Source organism: Protomyctophum bolini, assembly GCF_963924005.1.
Source record: "Protomyctophum bolini genome assembly, chromosome: 8".
Taxonomy (NCBI): domain Eukaryota; kingdom Metazoa; phylum Chordata; class Actinopteri; order Myctophiformes; family Myctophidae; genus Protomyctophum; species Protomyctophum bolini.
Genome location: NC_137869.1, coordinates 27,807,175 through 27,827,427, shown reverse-complemented (window position 1 = coordinate 27,827,427; position 20,253 = coordinate 27,807,175). Strand labels below are relative to the sequence as shown.

Genomic DNA, 20,253 nt, shown 5'->3' with positions numbered 1-20,253 from the left:
CACCACACAGATGGACTCACTCACTGCAGCAGTGTAGCCTATAATATGATGATAATATATGCACTGATGATTGCTTAGGCTATTTATTTACTTTATTAATAAAAATTTACAAACATGGCTAATATAAAGCAGGCTGCGGTGGAAGATGTTCAGCTATAGTAGAATGCTGGGCAATTTATTTTAACTGTTTATTGATTGATCGTTCATTCAGAATCAATGCATCCATTGCACCTTGCATTTAAAGATCAGTTTGGATTACAGGTTTTACAAATATGGCTATGGGTGATGAAAAAATACGTAGCCCGGTCATGCAGGCCTACAAACTGTCAAAATAAACCGATTTGGATTTTGTCTAAAAGAACGGCCAAAATGTGTTTCTGCCTGTCAACATTAAGGATCATATTCATAAGCCTATCTGAAAAGGCACTATAGTCTATACTATAGCCTGAATTTATTCTTCCTCCTTGGGTGGTCAAAACTAAAACTGCACATGATTAAATAAACCTGCCTAATAATAACTATCAGTATGATAGTATCATCGTGGAAATAAACTATAAAATAGATTGTGAATTTACTCCACAGGACCACAGCAGAAAAGAATGTGCCGAGATTATTAGTAATTTAGTAGGCTATAGGGCCTGGCTATTTTCTCATTTTAGTTCCGTTTATTTGTTTTAGGTGGGGTGGGGGGCTATAGCCTGGGAGGGGACACATTTTGAGAGCATTGCAATAATGACTTATGACTGTGTGGGAAGAAGACAAGGGAGGAGCATAAAGTATCAACTTGGATGTTTTAGCTGTTGAGGCGTGCACCAAGCAGAGCCACAGTTGAGTAAAAAGCAGACCCTGTGTGTGATGTAGCTTCATGCCACCGCAGTGAACTTGGCCGTTTGACTTCCTGAGGGAGTTCCAACACTGGATCTGAAAGTATAGAGCTCATTGCCTCAAGTTGGAGAGTCCTGCTGCGCAACCTAGCCTTCCAACTTTGCCTCAGTCTCACGTCTATTTGGAGCTCGAACTTGGGGGGAAAAAAGGACAAGAGCAGGGAGAAAAAAGTGCAGAAAAAAGCCTAAATACTGTGCACGACAATGATATCCTTGCTGTTTCTCATCCTCCTTGTTCCACATGTGTTGTTCACCTCGACACGTAAGTACAACACTTAAAAGATTTGTTCTGCGTGGAAGCCGACAGGACACGTTTCTGTCGGCTGAATGCTGTGAGCAGTGAGCTAGATGTTTCTGTCGGCTGAATGCTGTGAGCACTATAGATGGGAGGCGCGCGCTAGCCCATTAGTCAACACATTGTCAGATACTGAAGCAGGCTGTTACAATTTGCCCTCTTATCATATGGATTACATCATATTTAGGCTACAAAACACTGAAAACTAATTATGCAAATTTCCTGCAAACCCTTGAGCCATTGTTTAATATGTAAACCGTAATGTAGTAAATTGAATGACACCACAGTCATATGGCTGTGATTAGTAGGCGTTATTGACTAACTGGATCAAATTGACATTGGCAACAAGGCCAATTAGAGATGGAGATTAAGCATTTAATTAGATAAATTGCGATAAATCAACCGTCAACGTATCAGACCTTTGCATGAAATGCAAACATGCTTTATCTGACATACAGTATGCTATATGTACACTACAGGATATGCATTAGGCATTAGGGCTAATGTTTTGCTGATCCAGAAAAGTAGGCTACTGCATTATAAAGGTAGAGCAAAGTCATATAGTTACTTACATATAAGTATGTTTTGAATTAACCATGGAATATGTACAGTATGTGGATTATGCTCAATTTACAGTTTTTCACTTTACAAAATACTTATACTGCACTGCATGATGTAAATAGCAGATATACAAGCTCACAACGTGTAACATTGTGAGGCTTTGTGAGGTTGTCGATCTGATATTTACTGAGCATGACACCAGTACAAAACTATAGGCTATAACTGAGACTTGCATTCCCTGAGTCCTGGGTTCTGCCTGAGGGGATGTAATACCATGGCATTATCATCTCTCTCAGTACATAATATCCACATAAGTCATAAGTCCAGTGAAGCAGGAAGCAACATATTGGCACATATGTTAGAAAGCTTGTCCACCGCCCACCTAGAACACAGTTAATAACACATTATCTCCTGAATCTCCCCGAAGGCACCCAGTGGTAACATTCGGACACAGCACTGCTCCTCAGAGCATTTCATATATAGGCAAGGCATCAATCACAATACAGGCTTCGAAACAAGTGCAAGAGGGGTAGCAGCATGGAAAAACCTTTAAGTCCCTCACGAGGGTGACCTTTTTTAAGTGGTCCTACCCGGGGACCATAAATTCAGTTCATCATTGGGTCATAAATCTTTTCTGTGCTCCTGCACCAATGCATTGTAGCCCAAAAGTTACATCATGTGTTCACTGTTCTCTGCAAACACAAAGCTTTCATAAAGGGACTTCTCAAAATTCCAATGCGACAACCAGACTCAATAGATGGCTCTGCAAAACGTGGTAATTGCATCTCATGCTTCACCAGGAAATGGGTCTGTTCGCAAAGACTGAAACTAATCAAGCAACAAAGAAACAGATCAGAGACTTTCTCCTGTATACTGTACATGCTTATTGTATAACAATCTACTACACTGTAAGTGATTCTGAATACGATAAATGCCTAGATAGAATATTAACTGCCTCAAATTGTGCATGTTTGTGTGTACATGTGTCTGTCTGTGTGATTGTCTGTGTTGGTGTGTTTGTCTGTGTTTGTGTCTGTGTGTATCTTCCATGCGTGCGTGGTGTGCGTGTGTGTTAGGGCTTTGTGTCTCCATATCTCAACACCCAGAGGTGGCGGTAATCTTCCCCCAGGACCCCGCAGTTCATATTGGTTCCAGTCTGACGGCTACATGCACAGTGAGTGCCGAGATAGCGGGCCTCCACATAAACAAGCTGTACTGGACCCTGAACGGCAAACGTTTGGCCAGCAGCACCTATGGGGCGGTGAGCCCCCGCGCCGTGAGTGTCACCCTTCACCGCCTCAACGGCTCCCAGCAACAGTCCGGAGACAACCTGGTCTGCCACGGAGGAGATGGCCACGTCCTGGCCGGCTCCTGTCTCTATGTGGGCCGTAAGTTCTCGCTATACAGAGGCTCTCTCTGCTGTACGTACAGTATAGAACTGTATATAGTTGGGGCAGAAACCTCCTATCTCCATATTCAAACTTTGTGTTTTTTCTTAAATGAACGTCCTACTTCGTCATACTACAGTGTCACACAAAAGTAGCAGATCTTAGAGCTTGTTGATCTGCTACTTTTATTCTTTTAGATTTTGAATGAATTTGGATCCTGAAAAGTAACAGTTTTGGACATGAGGTTTCCACCCGACAGAGACCATATACAGTATGCATGTGCAGGTACTTGCATGACGCATGAATGCCTAATAGAGTTGGAGCACACATGCAAACCTTTTTTTTTTCACAGTTTTGTTTATTCAAGATTCAGGGTATACAGTAAATCAAATAATGACAGTATATGTGACACACCCATATGGAACATATCAAAGAGATAACGCAAACTTGAAGGACTTGTCTCAAGCAAGTTTAAAATCTCTAAGTTGGTTTTCATACCATACCTATGACCTCAAAAACTGTCTGCGACTCTGCAGTAATGTTAAGTACACCATGAGTCGTAGTCAATGAGCTACCTGTAAACATGACTGTTTGAGATTCAATGTACTGTATTGTAAATAATTGTACTGTAGTGATGCAAGGCAACAAGGAAAACACATGTTCTTGTTCATTTGAATTGATAGAATGCTGTAAGGCTCACAAATGCAATCTTTTCATAGGGTTTTGTTGCATAAAAGCCCTTTTGATTATGATCTGCCTTCTGCTTGCAATGCCATTAAATCCTTTTATATGACTACCCTAATCTTCTCTATCTTAGTGTTGGCTTACTTGATGGAAGGAATGTTTTACATGACAGGATGGAAACCATGGTTGACTTAAAATGGATTCTGTTTTAAATGTACAAAAATGAAGGTCAAAAGATGTCTGTGTCATTTGAAATCAAATTATTAGAGGGTCAAAAGAATTACAAAAAAAAGGTCAGCTAAATGAAAGAAAATTAGAGTTTAGAGTAGAGTGCAGAACTGAATGAAACAAAGCAGAACAGAACAGAGCTGTTTGGGACACAAAATAAATAGCAGAATAGAGTGGAACAGAATAGGACAACTGAATGAGAATGAGATTAAACGAAACAAAACAGAGAATGGAATGAAATGGAATAGAATAGAATAACTCTATTATCCAGTATAGCGTTGTAATGTTTTCAGTTCATTAAGGAACATTCTCTTCCATTTCCGCCTGATGCACAGTGCCTCCAGAGAAGCCGGTCAACCTCAGCTGCTGGTCCCGAAACACCAAGGACTTGAGCTGCAAGTGGAGCCCTGGGGGGCAGGGTGAAACCTTCATCAGAACCAAATACACCCTCAAGTACAAATTGAGGTGAGACCCCCAGACCTGCTGCAGCTCACAAGGTGATCACCTAAGACAACACCACTTTCACCATTCAGGTAGATATACAGTGCATCGTCTCTGTCGGGTGGAGACCTCATAATTATGTCCAAGAAATGTTACTTTTCAGAATTCAAATTCCAAAGCAGCAAAAGTAGCAGATGGACAAGCTTGAGGCTGCATCGCGTCGCGCCATGTTTCCAGCTTGCAGATCTGCTACTTTTGATGCATTTGTGTGACGTTGTAGAATTATGGAGAGGTTTCTGCCCGACAGCAACCATATACAGTACATCTTCGATGTCGGGCAGAAAGGTTGTTTCTCCATATTTCATATAAATGAATACCCCATTTAATACTTTGTTGTAGGACATTGTTGTGAAAATAGCTAGGCCACATAAACCACTTGAACCTTAGCATCCTTATCCGTGCAAGCTCACATTGCATCAATGCATTGTGAGCTTGTAGATCAGCAAATTGGACTATTGTTAAAATTAATATATATTTGCAATATCTTGCAATTTTCTGAAAGTTTTATTTAATTTAATTTAATTATCTTTTGAAGTTTTTGGAAAGATTTCATATGACATGCCCAAATGATGAGAACTATTAACAAGAACTGACTAAATAACACACATTGGATCCGTTAGACTTTGGAACACATGGTATTTTTTCCATTTCCTATTGACCTGTAACACATACCTTACATTACTACTCCGGTATGGCGATTCTCACCACAGATTCATTTTATTTGTATTGCACTTTTCATTCACAGGGAATCTCATGGTTAAAACATATAATCAATCACAGAAGGTTAAAACAGGGTTATCGAAAATAAAAAGAATCAAGTGCAAAAACGACAATTTAACACGAGAAAGCCTTCCGAAACAGGAACGTTTTCAGGCCTATTTTAAAAGAGTCAATAGTCTGCGGCACTCTCAAGTCCACGGGGAGGCTGTTCCACAGGCGTGGTGCTGCCGAGCAAAAGGCCCGGTCCCCCATGGTGCGCAGATTGGTGTCAGGAACCTGGAGCAGGAATTTGTTTGCAATCTGAGGGTGCGGGTGGAGGGTGTTTTTTGGAGGGTTGATTAGTTCCTGTAGGTAGGGAGGGGCGTGTCCGTTTATGGAGTTGTAATGTTTATGGAGGTGTAAATCCGTTTAAAGAGTCTGTAATTATTTCTTAAATGTATTGCTTTTGTGCTATGACTCCGAGTGGCCCAACCAGTGAAAACATAACAGCAACATCCCGAGTTGAGTCCAACACTGGGCCATGTGTTGCATGTCATGCAGCCTCTCGTTCCTGTCTCCCTCCACTGTGCTGTCAAAGAAAGCCGAAATGCTTGAGGAACTGTCAAAATGTTTACGGTCTTTGTCAAAGGTATACGTGGTTCTAGTCTCTGTTGTGTCTTGGGCCAGGTGGTATGGACAGGAGAAGGAATGCGAGGACTACACCAGCGTGCACCAGCCATATTCCTGCTACATCCCTCGCGATCTTGCCCTCTTTACCCCGTATGAGCTCTGGGTGGAGGCAGACAATCAGCTGGGCTCAGCCAACTCTGACATCATCACCTTGGACATCCTGGATGTAGGTGAGTCATTCAGTCTGGTCACAACTAGAAACAGACAACTTATCCTTAAGTTCTCCTTTCTCCTCTCCTCTTATGCTCTCATTTAGTTTCTCCTCTCTCCTGGTTTCACTCATACGCTGTATTCCTTCTTGTTATCTTTTTGCTGTCCAGATCTCCTGCATAATGGCTAACATACTTCCCTGTGCAAAGTGGGGTTTTATGGTGTTACTGTTCCATCCATCCACACATCCCCTATAACTGTGTAATGGGTTCAACTTCTGGCTGAAACTTAAAGTCAAACTAAATTGTTGTAAAAGATAGCTGCACATCAGACGCTTGGCAAATCACTTCACATCAGTTTCATGATAAGAAATGTGCTGATGTTTGAAACATAAACGGTGTTTTAACATAAGGTCCTTATGGTGCACACTAGGCCTCTCTAGCCTTGATACCTATTGTCATAAACTCCACTGAATGCTACAATTTATCAAGAGTCAGAGGTAGTTGATTCGAATGTTATCAACCGGTAGGTTACTTATCAAGACCATGCAATGGAGCCAGTAGGCTCTACTGGAGCGGAGACGTTGTTGTTGTGTTGTCGACATGGCATTGGTCGCGTTGTCTGACTACTAACCAATGTGCCGATTAATCAGATCATTTTTTACAAAAATATAGAAGCTGATATGGCAACTATGTTGACAATACTGTCTCGATAATCATGTTATAGATAATCAAGTGTCTTTTCAATCATGTTCTAGACCTTTTTGTAAATAATATGTATATTGCTTTCAAATCATTTTTTAAAATGCTTTGTTGTACACAGGTTGAGGTCTCAAATAAGCCATTTGGGCTTAATTGCCTCCTCATAGCACTTTCCTTTTTTATTTTCTACGTATTTTCCCTTTTGTATTATTTTTATACTGTGCTAAATAAAGTAAAATTAAATCAAAGCCCTAACTCTAAAACTTACGTTAGTCTTAACCGGCCACGTAAGTAAATATGAAGTGAAGTTGTTGTATAGCGCAGTTTCACAATGTTTTCACTTCGGTGGTGTAATTTCACTTATGCTTTTCCTAATCGCAGGCAGTAGGCTCCAGTAGAGGTCTTGATAAGTAACCTACTGGTGGTGATTATGGGTTGATAGCAAATCATGGATCAAAAACCGATGAGATGGCACCTTTGTGATATTAAAAAAAAACACAACCTTTTCACGTTTGAAAATGTTGTGGTTTTCTCTACCATCAAATTGTTTTTTAAATGTTTACATGTTTCATCTTTGTTCTCTGGACTGGTTGATAGTCTTCCGAGCTCTGGTAGAGCAACTACACGAGCCTCAACAAGTGGTGGTAACTGTATTGTTCCTAGGTGTAACAATTCTTTCGGACTGTCTGCCAGTCTGTAAAGGCCGTGGGCAAACCTTTTGAACTTTTTTTAAATTAAGCTTAAGCAGATACAGGCTATGAGAAAAATACATTCAAAGAGCCTATCAATGATCTGCAGCTACTCAGTCATGTCTAAACTGAATGTTGGATGAATGACAGTCCTTGAGCTTTGTGGGATTAAAGTCACATACTGAGGAGGTGTTTGTTCAGCCTCTTCTTGAAGGCGTGAACACTGCTAGATGTAATGTCTCCAACAACCACATGGGGAAGGCTGTTCCATGTCCTTATAGCAGAGTGGAGAAAGCTCCTATCAAGGCATTTGGTGTTTGACTTGGGGATTTCCAGGGCGTTGTATACTTGGATTAATGCAATTAAACATAATTCCCCAACTGGGATTTCTTTTGATTTTTAGTATGTTGTTCTGGTGACCTCATAGAAATGGTCTGTGAAGGAAAATCTTTTGTTACAATTACTTTCTTGTGAAACGCTATTTTGCCTGGACTATTGGTATTACTCTCCAGGTGATTCGACCTGAGGTGTGAGCTTGAGGTAGTAGTGCTTTGAGGTCCACTGGACAGTTGGGAGTGTGCATCTTGTAGAGAACAGTTGTTGCTGCAACTGTTCGGCGATGACTCAGCTTGCTGATGGCGTACTGCTATAGGGCAAGGTCCTCATCTACCCCAATGATTTTTAAGGCCTTTTTTGGATGAGGTCCAACTGCCTGAGAGTGGTCAGAGAGGCGTTCATCCAGGCTAGGCAGGAGTACTCCATGATGCTCCTGACCTGGGTTTTGTAGATGTTGGCCCTGCCTTTAGCATCAAGCTTGTTGGCCAGCTTGCGCAGTGCTCCAAGACGTTGTCCAGCGCGTCTGCAGATGTTGGACAGATGGCTGGTCCACGTAAGTTTGCTGTCTATGCAAAGACCCAAAACCTCCATCTGCTCGCTGAGCGTGATCTTGGTGGTGCCAAAGAAGAGATCCGGTCAAGATGGATTCCTCATTCTGGACAGGATTATGGCCTTGCACTTGCTGGGCTCGAAAGTGACCTTCCAGGCATCAGCCCACTTCCGAATGTTCTCCAGATCTTTGTTCAGGGACGCAGCCACCTCAGGCCCATTTGATGATGTTATTGGTGTGAAGATGGTGGAGTCGTCAACTCCTTGCCTACAGGTCTAAAACTAGAGACGGATGGAAATGTGTTCTACAGAGGATTCAAACTATGGTTGAAATCAAATCAACTATGCTCACGTATATATGTATGTATGCATGTCTGATTGGTTACCTGAGTGATTATGTTTACTTTTGTTTTATAGGTCAATGGAATGGGTATTGTAATTTAGTTGTAAAATATTATTAGTATAGTATATTATTATTAGATTAGATGCATTTGCATGTATTATTTGTAAACCAGGGACTGGGGTTGCAAATTAGCCTTGGCTATAAATCCTATGTACAACGCAACGGTTTCATGTTTTTTACAGAAGCGGGTGCAAGAGGATGGGGGTTGTGGGTGTGTGTGGGGGGTTAATTGCATCACAAACCTATACCCTCAAATCCCCAATAAATGAAACAATAACCTGTGGAATTCTTCCATCTCAATGTCCTGTCCCCCCTAAGGGTGAATTTGATAGAACAAATAAAGATCATCAACATGCGCACAACAAGGCTCAGTGGATATGAAGGGAAGTTAGGGAACAATGGATTTCTTTAGAAAAAACACTAATGGCCTGGGCCATGGCTGGTAATCCAGTCTGGCAGTGTGCCGCGGGTTCGACTCCCAATCCTGACGGCCCTTACTGCATGTCTCCCCCCCCCCCCCATCTCTCTCCCCATTTTCTATCAGCCTACTGTCTGTCCCTACATAAAATATATAAAAATAAATAAAGGCAAAAGCCACAAAAAAAACTTTAAAAAAAGAACAAACACTAACGGGAAGGAGTTTAACAAGACATTTTCATATGGCGGTCTAAGTTGCTTTTTTGTGACTCATTCCCAGCCTCCCTCCCTTTCTTGCCCACCATCAGCTCCATGAACTGGCGCTTGTCTGTCTCTTTGTGAGCTTTGTTGCAGTGGGAAAGCAATGTTTTATTTAACACTTTGAAGTGAGGATCCTGCAGAAAGCATACATGACTGGGAGGAGTGGAGCACACAGAACTGACCTGATTATTCTAGTGTTAAAAAAATCACACCCGTGTGAAGTGAGGGGCGCTCTTATCATACGTCATCATACATGATCTCATTCTGGCCAATCATTTGTCTTTTAATAATAATTCACAACTATAAAGGATTAAAAGCAGCTTTATAAAAATGGGTCTTCACGAGTGACTTAAAACGAGGAACCGAGTCGGCAATTCTGATTTCTAGGGGCAGGGCATTCCACAGTAAGGGTGCACGGACTGCAAAGGCCCGGTCGCCTATAGTTTTTTTACACCAGTTCTTATGGTAAGTAGAGCCTTGCCTGAGGATCTCAGCTCGCGGGCAGGCTCATAGGGGTCGAGTAGGTCCGAGATGTAGAATGGAGCAAGGCCAGTCGTGGCCTTGAATGTAAAGAGCAGAATCTTAAAGTCAATTCTAAATGAGATTGGTAACCAGTGGAGGGTGACCAGGATAGGGGTGATATAGTCAAACTTTCTTGCCCCTGTTAAGAGTCGGGCTGCTGCCTTCTGGACCTATTGTAGCCAGTGAATGGATTTTTTTGAAAGAAGAAGAAGAAGAAGAAGAAATGCGTTCTGGTAAATCAAGTTTACCAAGGGTAACTGGACTAAGCATCAGATACTTGTTTACAGCCAGGCCCACATGGAGCATTTCATGGTAGAGGTTCAATGCCTTGTCCAAGGGCACTTCAACGGTGGTAATTTTAACGTGTCGGATCGCTGATTCGAACTGGCGACCTTCCGGTATCTAGACCGCTCCGCAATCCACTCGGCCACCGCTGCCTGTAAGACATGAGTAAAGGGAGTTGCAGTAGTCGAGGCGTGAGTAGATGAAAACGTGGATAACTTTAGTTAGGTCGGGGCGTGAGAGGAAGGGTTTGATTTTGGAAATGTTGCGAAGGTGGTAGAATGAGGAATGGACAACCTTTTTTACATTCATTATCAATGGCATTTAATGTTTGTGTTAGGACAAAGTTTGTGTTTACACGCACACTAAAATCACAAACCAAAATCACACTTGTAGGATTTATCATCATACATCATCATATATAATCCTCACTTTTCTGTCCTCACTTTTTGAGGGGTGCCAGCCCCTCCTATAGCTTTTGTCCCCACAAAATATCCGCAACACAAACATTAAAGGCCATTGACAATGAAGTGTAACTTTACGTCATCTTGTCCCCACACGTCTCATATTTGCCATCGACAATGAAAAGAGAAATTAGGTCAAATGTCCGCCAAATATGACGTAAAAAACAGGCATTCTATTTGGGCAGTATGAGATGATTCATGATGATGTATGATGATAAGAGCGCCCCTCACTTCGCACAAGCATTAAATTCCCATTGACAATGAATCGAGAATTTTATGTCATAGAGTCTGAGCAAATAGACATGTTACGTCATAATGATGTACGATGATAAGAGCGCCCCTCACTTCACACAAGTGTGATTTTTATCCTCATTACGTACTTTGCTCAGCCAATCAAATCATCTAAATTCCGTGCTCAGCCAATCAAATCATCGCTATTACCGTATTCGCACAAACACACAAAGCTGGGCATTGGAGGGGCTAGTGCCCCTAAAAAAATGAATCTGAAAGTCAATCACCATTCACCAACTGGAGTTCTGATTCTGAACATTATTTTTTTTGCTGGAGAGACCCCTGTTACTGAACAAACACTGTAAATAGAAATTATCAGAATATAGAGCTACAGGTATTTAACACTTATTTTACAAAAATATAAATGATACATAGCTTGCAGAGTTAGTTCAGTCAGATATACTCGAGGGGTTTCATACCGTGCTCAAGGGCGCATACTTAGGTCACATTCTAACCTAATACTTCGGTAGACTCATGCGTATGGGCGGAGATTTTGGGATTCTTGCATATTTAATTTGCTGCAGTTTGCCTTCACACTGTCATCTGTAGCAATTGTAAACGCAGCAGGGGGGACCTTTATCAATGTGTTCCATTCATAAACCTAGCCTACAACACAGCCTACAACACAGTGAAATCTATGGTGATAAAATTATACTCATAACGTGCATGTGTCGTGCCGTCTGGAACTGGACCCCCACCCCCCAGCTCTCTCGCTCTCTCACTATACACATGCAGCCACGCCACGCACTGTTGGGCATGGAGGCACAGAGCTGAGCACACCGATATAACAGACAGCAGCGCAAAATGTTTACAAGTTTACAAGTCGAGATGAAAGTCCCTGCTCTCCAGTCCCCACACAGTGACAGCTCCATGTTTACGGCACAGACAGACAGACAGACAGACAGACAGACAGAATATTCTGTAGGCTAATAGGCGCAGCAGGATTCGTTTTAATCGCAGCAAAGCTCTCTGGTGAGAATGTGACCATATACTCAAGGGGTTAATATGCTTACCACCCCAGCACCACCGATGGGCTCTGTTATTTATGTTGGGGAGGGGGGGGGTTATGCAGCAGAGCCTAACGCCAAGATAAAATATTGTATTCTATAATGAATAAATAGGTTAAATCTATCCGTGAGTTGTCTGACTGAATTTATATTGTGTTAATCCCTGTGAAGGTATTACACCTTGGAAGAAATAAAGGAAAAGAATACACATATACATTATTTACTGAAATGGGAGGGAAAGCCTCACAGAAAAACAAGAGTTTATATTCCCAATCCCAATTTAACTTGAACATAAAAACCTCATTACTGTATATATTACACACCACTTGCTTGTTGAAATTATTCAGTAAAAAGGAATGGATTTGGATATACAGTAAAATGAATTCACCATTAAACAAATTTTCTTTACAAAATACTAATAAATCACTGATCAGTTAAATTATTCTCTCTCTCTCTCTCTCTCTCTCGTATGGTGTATATTACTCCATAATGAACAGCTATATTTATAAATATATATATATATATATATATATATATATATATATATATATATATATATATATATAAGTAAAGGGACATTTAAGTCGAGCCTGAGTGCACATTAGCGAGACAGTGTGTTTGGCTGATAGTCATACGAGGCATTCATCATCGAGACCATGTTTTATTTAAGTGGAATGATGACAGTGTCTGCATAGAGAGGATGTCTGCCCTGTACAATACACTGCACATTTGGGAGGAGAATTCTTCTCTTGCTTGCTCTCAGAGTTCACAGGGTGCTAGCTTACCCGACTCAGCTCTGTATATGTATATATAATATATACTGTACGGTTGCATTGCAACAAAAATGATTGAAGCACCAATTATAGCAAAAAATGAGGGATGTGGTGGATCAGTTCAGAATAAATCACTAAAAAAACAAATACCGTAAGTTTAGCTGACATGTATTAAACAGCTGAGCAAATAAAGCTTCAAATAACAAAACATTCACTTAAACAAAACAAAATAAAATAACACAGCCTAAAAAGGTTTACACTAAATAAATTAGTGTCCTGGCACTATTCATAATCTAAACCCAAATGTCCAAAAGAAAGCAAAATGCAAACCAGTCTATGCCTGAGTGTGGTAAGTTATTCTCCTCTTACCACCCTGGAAATGAATGTCTTGAAACCTTTAATAGAAAGTCTTGATCCAAGAAATCCAGTAATCCACAACAGAAAAGTGCACTTCATCCAGTGGTAGTGCAGGTATCCAAGATCCAATAGAAACTAGTAAAACTTGGGAAATAATCCTCTTGCTCCAAAAGTAGCCTGTCTCTCTCTCTGTTCCCCCTGGACTGCCAGAGCCACACTCTCCACGTGCCACAAACATTGTGAGTGCCAATCAGTCAATCAGTCTAACCTGATAGGTGAGTCTTGGGCGGGGTTTCTCAATATTCACCAAAGCCATATCATGAACAAATTAATAACTCAATGGCCTCTTATAGAACATACTATAGATCAGAAGATTAATAGGAAATAAGAAAGCACATCGTAATTAACAAAAAATCATAGAAACACATGTAACTCTGGGCCAGGGGGGCAGTGAAGCCAATAGTGTCTGAAGCCAGTAGGAAATCCTGACTTCCTGAAAGTTCATATAATGGCCTGTTGTGGCGCTGTCATTGGGCCCAAAAAACCCAGAAGCTCCATAGAGGTCCATGTATTTGGGCCCAACTTCACCTAGACTGTATTACCTTAATAAACTTGGTCATGAATACTTTCTGCTTCCAGTCACTAATTTAAAGTCTCATTTCTCATGTCATAATATTCTTTTGGGAAAATTATGGTCCCATTTATTAATTAAATTACCATAAAGTCGAGTATGTTCTGAGGGCTACCTTTACAGTCTATGATCGGGATCCAACCCCCGCTCGAGTCAAAATAAAAACCAACGAAGAAGAAGGGGGGAAGTCTGGGCCAGCCAATGGCCAGCTGGGCCCCCCTGACAATGTGTCTGTTTAACTCCCTGTTTGTTCAGTGACCACGGACCCCCCTGACAATGTGTCTGTTTAACTCCCTGTTTGTTCAGTGAAAACGGACCCCCCTAACAATGTGTCTGTTTAACTCCCTGTTTGTTCAGTGACCACGGACCCCCCTGACAATGTGTCTGTTTAACTCCCTGTTCAGTGACCACGGACCCCCCCTGACAATGTGTCTGTTTAACTCCCTGTTCGTCCAGTGACCACGGACCCCCCTGACAATGTGTCTGTTTAACTCCCTGTTCGTCCAGTGACCACGGACCCCCCTGACAATGTGCTGGTGAGTCGTGTCGGAGACCTGGAAGACCAGCTGACTGTCCGCTGGGCCACTCCCCCTGCCCTCAAGGACTTCCTGTTCCAAGCAAAGTATCAGATACGATACAGGCTAGAGGACAGCGTGGAATGGAAGGTAGGGGGTCAACAGCCACATGCACAAAACTAGGGAAAAACCTTTGAGTGCCAATGGAGTATGACTCTCAAGATAGTTTGGTTTTGCGTTGTGGCAAAACAAAGTTACTCAGGAGAGCTACCTGATCTGTCAGTTGGGAGCACCACAGAAGTCACTTTCACACCCTTTAAGACCCGGATATATTTCTACTTGCAAAAAAGAGATTTCAACCGTACTACTACTTTGTACTACTAGTACTTTGCACATTTATAAGCCTGAATAATAAATAAAACAAGTTCTAGACATTCTAATGATCACAAAAATTACAGGCATTTTACTTTTTACAGGGTTAAAGGTCAAAGGTTAGAAATCATTAAAAAGAGTCCAGAGATTTTGAAGTTGTGTGAATTTCTGCCTCTGTGGGGGTACTTATATGCAAATATCATGACCAATGGCATTGCAAGACTAAACAATGAACATCAATGATGAAGTTTAGGTGAGAAAAACATAATACAACCAAAAAAAATGTGGCTATGGCTGCTGTAAATAATGTTAATAATAATGTAAATAATGAAGTACAACGTGGGTCTTGCAGAAACTGTGCATACATCCGATGCTGTACTGTATACTTCATTGACCAGAGTCCCCCAGTGTTCTATAATAGGCTAGGCCCATTTTCCCCCGCTATACATCAAATATCTTTGTTGAAAATATCCGATTGACAAGCTGACAACGCATCACATTGCGATACATTGTGAGTTTGTAGAGCAGCCACAGAATCTTATTAGAATAAGGACACTTGGATTCAAGTGGTTAATGTGACCTAGCTGACTAATTTGGGATGCTTTACTCTTATTTCTGTTACACAAGCAAATGTTTTTAGTTTGATTGGATTGCCCTCTTCTTGACATTTTTGTAAAAGATGTTTTTTTGTCATGAGAATCTATGCGTTGATTTAGGCTTGGCCGTTCTCAAATGTCTTTTCCATTTGCTGTCTCACAATCAGATAGTGGTTGACGTTGGTAACCAGACGTCGTGCCGACTGGCAGGCCTGCGCCCCGGGACCGTTTACTTCGTCCAGGTGAGGTGTAACCCAGTGGGCATCTTCGGATCCAGGAAGGCTGGCATCTGGAGTGGCTGGAGCCACTCCACTGCTGCCTCCACACCCATCAGTGGTGAGTACAGATACTACTGGAGGACCTGGAGAATGTGTCTTGATGCCGTTTATGTTACTTAACTGTGGTGAAAGGCACGGAATTCATTAGAGAGAGAGAGAGAGAGAGAGAGAGAGAGAGAGAGAGTGCGTGTGTGTGTGTGTTGGTGTGTGTGTCTGTCAATCCAGGGGGGTATGCTGCCAGTAAGACAAGAACAAAGAATATTTTTCATTTATTTGAATTAACGAAAATGAAACAAAATCTGGCATTTGTGCAGTGCAATAATATGATTCATGAGTTTGCTTTCATGAAAGGTTTAATACCTCATGGGCAAAATGCTTTATGACTTTTTAATACCTCCCAAATCCACCATATACAACCGAGTGGTGATCTTTCCCTTCTAATAACCTTTCATTGCCAATTAAAAGCAGAAAAACAATGGCCTTATCCGGATACAACATCCTGGAGCAAGTAGATCCAAACCGCATGTGACCTCAGCCTCAAAGCAAACATCAATACGCTCGCTGCCACGATAAAGATCTTTTAGACGGAGGATTAAAAGAAATGGCAAAAGGCCAACGGGGATATTTGATAGATTTTTGTCGTTAGTCTGCAAAGATTGATCAAGTTAAAATGCTGCTTGTCTGTCAGAGGTACACGCAGGGCCCATAAACCCTGAGTGGAAGCAGGTTTGAGACCACAAGGAGCAGATAATGAGTTACATAGGTTGTGTGGTATTTGATCCCCAGAGAGAGGAAGTCGTTATCAGGCTCTGTTGTTCACCATAAGGATTGACTGTGGCAGGCTTTTGGCTTTCAGTAGCCTTCTCTACACACAACTATGAGTAGTCAGGGATGCGGAGAGCTCAGAGTTTTTCAGAGTGCCTCTTAAATACAAAACCGTATTTCTTGGATATAAAAATGTCAATTTCATGTAGATTTTACTAATTGAATTAGGAATAAGATCCATTTAGTATGCTTCCGAGATAACATCACCCTGTTTGTTATTGCGCGTCTATGAAACCGCAATAGTCACAGTACTGTATCAATCATTGTAAACAGATGGGGGGGGGGGATGCTGAACACATTGCCAGAATCCACATTGTTTGTGGAAAGTGTGAATGTGAGACTTTTTTGTGTGAATGTGAGAATGTGAGATATCTTGCCAATATTTGGAGTTACATCATGTTAAGGCAACAAACCTATCCCAGTGTTTAACTGTACATTCGATCAACATCAGCATCATCAACTATATTCCAGACTCTTCGTCTAATAAAATAAAATAAACTAGTGTAAAAGATGGTACAGTTGGAAGTTGGAACTGAATCCATACTTAATTCACTAGTATGCTTATTTTCTTACTAACAGAGTACAGAGGGTGAAAGTGAACATAACCCTCTCCTCAGCAGGGTTCTGGACTTATGAATAGAGACGGCACCCAGAGGAAACCCTGAGGCGAAATGGACATAGTGGCCGAATTTGGTATTGCAGCGTGGGTCCAAACATGAATGCGCTGGTCCGTTGACTATCATTGTGCACGTTCACGACGGACGCACGCTCATGCGCGTTCAACGGCAGCGCGTTCATGTGTTTGGGCCCAATCACTATTGCAATCCATCCCAGAATGCACTCTGTTCCTACCCGGAAGGAGGAGTGAAATCGCCTCATGCGCTTTTGAGCAACTTAATGCAAGTGGATGGAAGGAGAACTTGGATGCCATCTCTATTCATATACTATACTCTAAGGTTCTGGAAGCTCAGCTGTCTGAATGTCGCACTTACAAACCAGACACTGGCACTGTCATAACAGACCAATACATTCTAAAGTACGTAGATGATACAGTTTTGATTTCTCTCTTAGATAGTTCCAGTGATCCTGGACTTCACAAACACACAGTAAATAAGATGGTTGAGTGGAGTGATAAACGCTCTTATCATTAACACAACAAACACAGAAGAGTTTGTTTTGTTTTTGGTGAACCACTAAAGACACACAGATCCCCCATTACTATTCATAGTGAACAGATCAACCAGGTATGTTCATATACATACCTGGAGTACAGAGTAGTAATAGACCATCTTTTGTTGTGAAAAGATCAGATTGAATCAGTGTATAAGAAAACAAAGCAAATAATCTATTTCCTTTGCTGTTTAAGATCTTTAGGTTCAAAGATTGTTGGACAACCACTTCAGAGACTATACATCCATGTATGATAACAGCATCCCAAGGTTAGCAAATAGCAAGGAATATATTGGAATATCACCTCAAACACTAGCCATGTCTTGTATGGAGACTTGGAGAGTATACATTGCTGCCTTCAGGAAGGAGATATGGTGTTCCAGCATACAAGAAGGTCAGACTGAAGTCGACTTTGGGGCTCAATCAGGAGTTTGGCCAGGACTAGACTGAGCTGTAAACATTGCTCTTGTCTTTATGTTTATATGTATGTACATTTATTTTATTTTCTGTTCTCTGTGTTGTCAAATGTGAGTATACAGTATGTGTTGCATGCAAGGCTGCTGGGTCCCAAGACAGTGCAGGCTGACAATAAAGTACTATATCATATCATCATAACAATAAAGTACTATATCATATCATGTAACAATAAAGTACTATATCATATCATATAACAAAAACATATAGCCAAGTGTATAATTAATACTGTAGAGTAGGCCTATACAGAATCTGTCCCCAACAAGATTCATTAATTAAAGAATAGCTTAAATAAATGAAAAAAACAACACTTATAACCTTCAATTTCTGCACTGAGGGTGCAAGAATGCAACCTCTTTGGATTTTACTGAACAGAACAGCATTGCCAAAACCTCAGGTGCGATGTGGAAAAACAAGACGAGGCTCTGCTCTTAGTGTTGAAAAGAGACACACACACACAAGCTTACTAGCTGTAAACGATGTGCTCCCCTCTCACACAGAGCGTCTGCAGAGCGGCTCATGTGATCCTAAACCCAGTGAGCACAACTCCACCCTGCGGCGTGAACTCAAGCAGTTCTTCGGCTGGGTCCGCAAGCACGCCTATGGCTGCAGCGGAATGTCAATCAAGCTGTACGACCAGTGGAGGGTGTGGCTGCAGAAATCGCATAAAACGCGCAACCAGGTAGGTAAGGAGAATCTCTTCTTCCTCATTAGTCTTTTTCATTATCTCTGCTGTCCGAGCATGCTCTCCTCCCAATTTGTGTGTACTCAGCAAGGAGTCCTCACGGACACAAATATATGCGTAGTGTGCGTTAACACACACACACACACACACACACACACACACACACACCCTTCATGTCCTGAACTGCATGTACACCCTGAATTTCTGACCCTGCTGCCGTTGTGTTATGCCATGCGGTCAGCATTTTTAGAAGCACACAGAAGACAGACTTCCGCTGAACTGGTTGGCTCTCTGAAGTCCCAGACTTTACTGGCCCAGAAGTAGGAGCATAAAGTTTCTCCTCCCAAGTCATGCACTCTCATTTTATGACATATTTTAACGATGTAGACCTAGCATCTTCGGCTGATGACCACAACAAAGGGGAATGTACATGTAAATGCCCACAGCCCACTGTAATGTGTTCCTTTTGTGTTCTTATTCCCTTTGACGTAAGGAGACACACAGTAACTCGGGCCAAATGGCATTGTGTGTGTGTGTGTGTGTGTGTGTGGATGGGCATAGAGTTCAGCAACTCCCTACAACACACCCTTTTGACATCGCCAGGCAGTCCTTGAACCGATGGAGACTTTTAGCCAACCTGACCCAATTAGTCTTGTCGTTCACCCACCAGAGCACGTGCTCAAGTCATCTCCTGAATAATGTCTTTGTTCAGCTACCCTGACAGGCCTTCATTGATTACCTTGAGTGAAAGGGAGAGTCGGTCTGAGAGAAAAGACACACTGAGAAGCAGGAGAAGATACTGAGGGAATGAGAACGATAGGAGCGTAGTGAGCATGACTGCAGGAGAACGAGAGACAAACAACCAAAATAAACAGCAATTAATGTCGTTGCGGTGAATGATTATGAATTACATGCTTTTTCCTATCGAGTCGTCCCAATATTATCCATCTGTTTTTCTCCTTTCAGGTTCTACAAGGCGATAATTCATAGCACCCCCTAAACGCAGCCGAGGTATTTAATTCAAGACCAGCATCAACAAACGCTGACAGATACTGGCCCCAAGGGGGCCTGCAGTGTGTGAGGGATCCACCCCTCTGGATGTGGAATATTGCAGTGTTTGGTTACACAGGCTTTAACTTTAGTTTGCAGGAAGAACCCATAATGGAATGAGGATGATAGCTGGGGAGAAAGAGAGAGAGGGCATAGTGTTATTTCTGTGACTCTGGCCTACCGGGATTAGAATAATGTGGAGCCCAATCGTTTTGATTCAATAGTCATATTTGTCTCTCTGAGCAGTCATACACAAATTTGGTTTTGTTTTTTTCTTCCTCTCTCTCGTTAAAGAAGGGCACAAGAACGTCACCTCTTTGATGAAGGAGAAGCCCAGAGTGCCCCAACAGTATTAACAGTGCTGGGGTCAGTTATCAGCAATGTTTGGAACAATGTACCCCCATGTATAAACTGTATATACTGTACTGTGTTTCATTGACTGTGTGTTTTGAAGACAGTTTTATATTGCATATATTTTTGTAACAATATATTTAATAAACCTGACTTGATGATTTCCATAAGTTA

The 20,253-nt window shown here is 41.6% G+C and overlaps 1 protein-coding gene across 6 annotated transcripts; it reads left to right on the top strand.

The window, feature by feature from the left end:
• The first annotated feature begins 823 nt into the window (after nt 1-823).
• On the top strand, nt 824-20,247 carry crlf1b (cytokine receptor-like factor 1b). 6 transcript variants are annotated; one of them, XM_080770263.1, is made up of 9 exons: nt 824-1,146; nt 2,817-3,128; nt 4,376-4,505; nt 5,928-6,100; nt 14,271-14,428; nt 15,414-15,582; nt 18,494-18,675; nt 19,645-19,689; nt 20,023-20,246. In XM_080770263.1, the coding sequence occupies exons 1-8, from the start codon at nt 1,089-1,091 to the stop codon at nt 19,666-19,668; spliced, it is 1,206 nt and encodes a 401-aa protein (XP_080626389.1). In that variant the 5' UTR covers nt 824-1,088; the 3' UTR covers nt 19,669-19,689; nt 20,023-20,246. The 6 variants fall into 6 exon arrangements, with proteins under 6 accessions (XP_080626389.1, XP_080626391.1, XP_080626387.1 ...); XM_080770265.1 differs by lacking the exon at nt 19,645-19,689 and having other exon boundaries at nt 2,847-3,128; nt 20,023-20,247; XM_080770261.1 differs by lacking the exon at nt 19,645-19,689.
• Nucleotides 20,248-20,253: the final 6 nt, after the last annotated feature.

What these genes read in the sequence shown, in the direction of transcription:
- crlf1b (XM_080770261.1), top strand. Translation starts at nt 1,089, where the DNA reads ATGATATCCTTGCTGTTTCTCATCCTCCTTGTTCCACATGTGTTGTTC. An exon ending in CTCCTGTCTCTATGTGGGCC is followed by an intron (nt 3,129 to 4,375) that starts GTAAGTTCTCGC and finishes CCTGATGCACAG; the next exon opens with TGCCTCCAGAGAAGCCGGTC. An exon ending in ACCCTCAAGTACAAATTGAG is followed by an intron (nt 4,506 to 5,927) that starts GTGAGACCCCCA and finishes GTCTTGGGCCAG; the next exon opens with GTGGTATGGACAGGAGAAGG.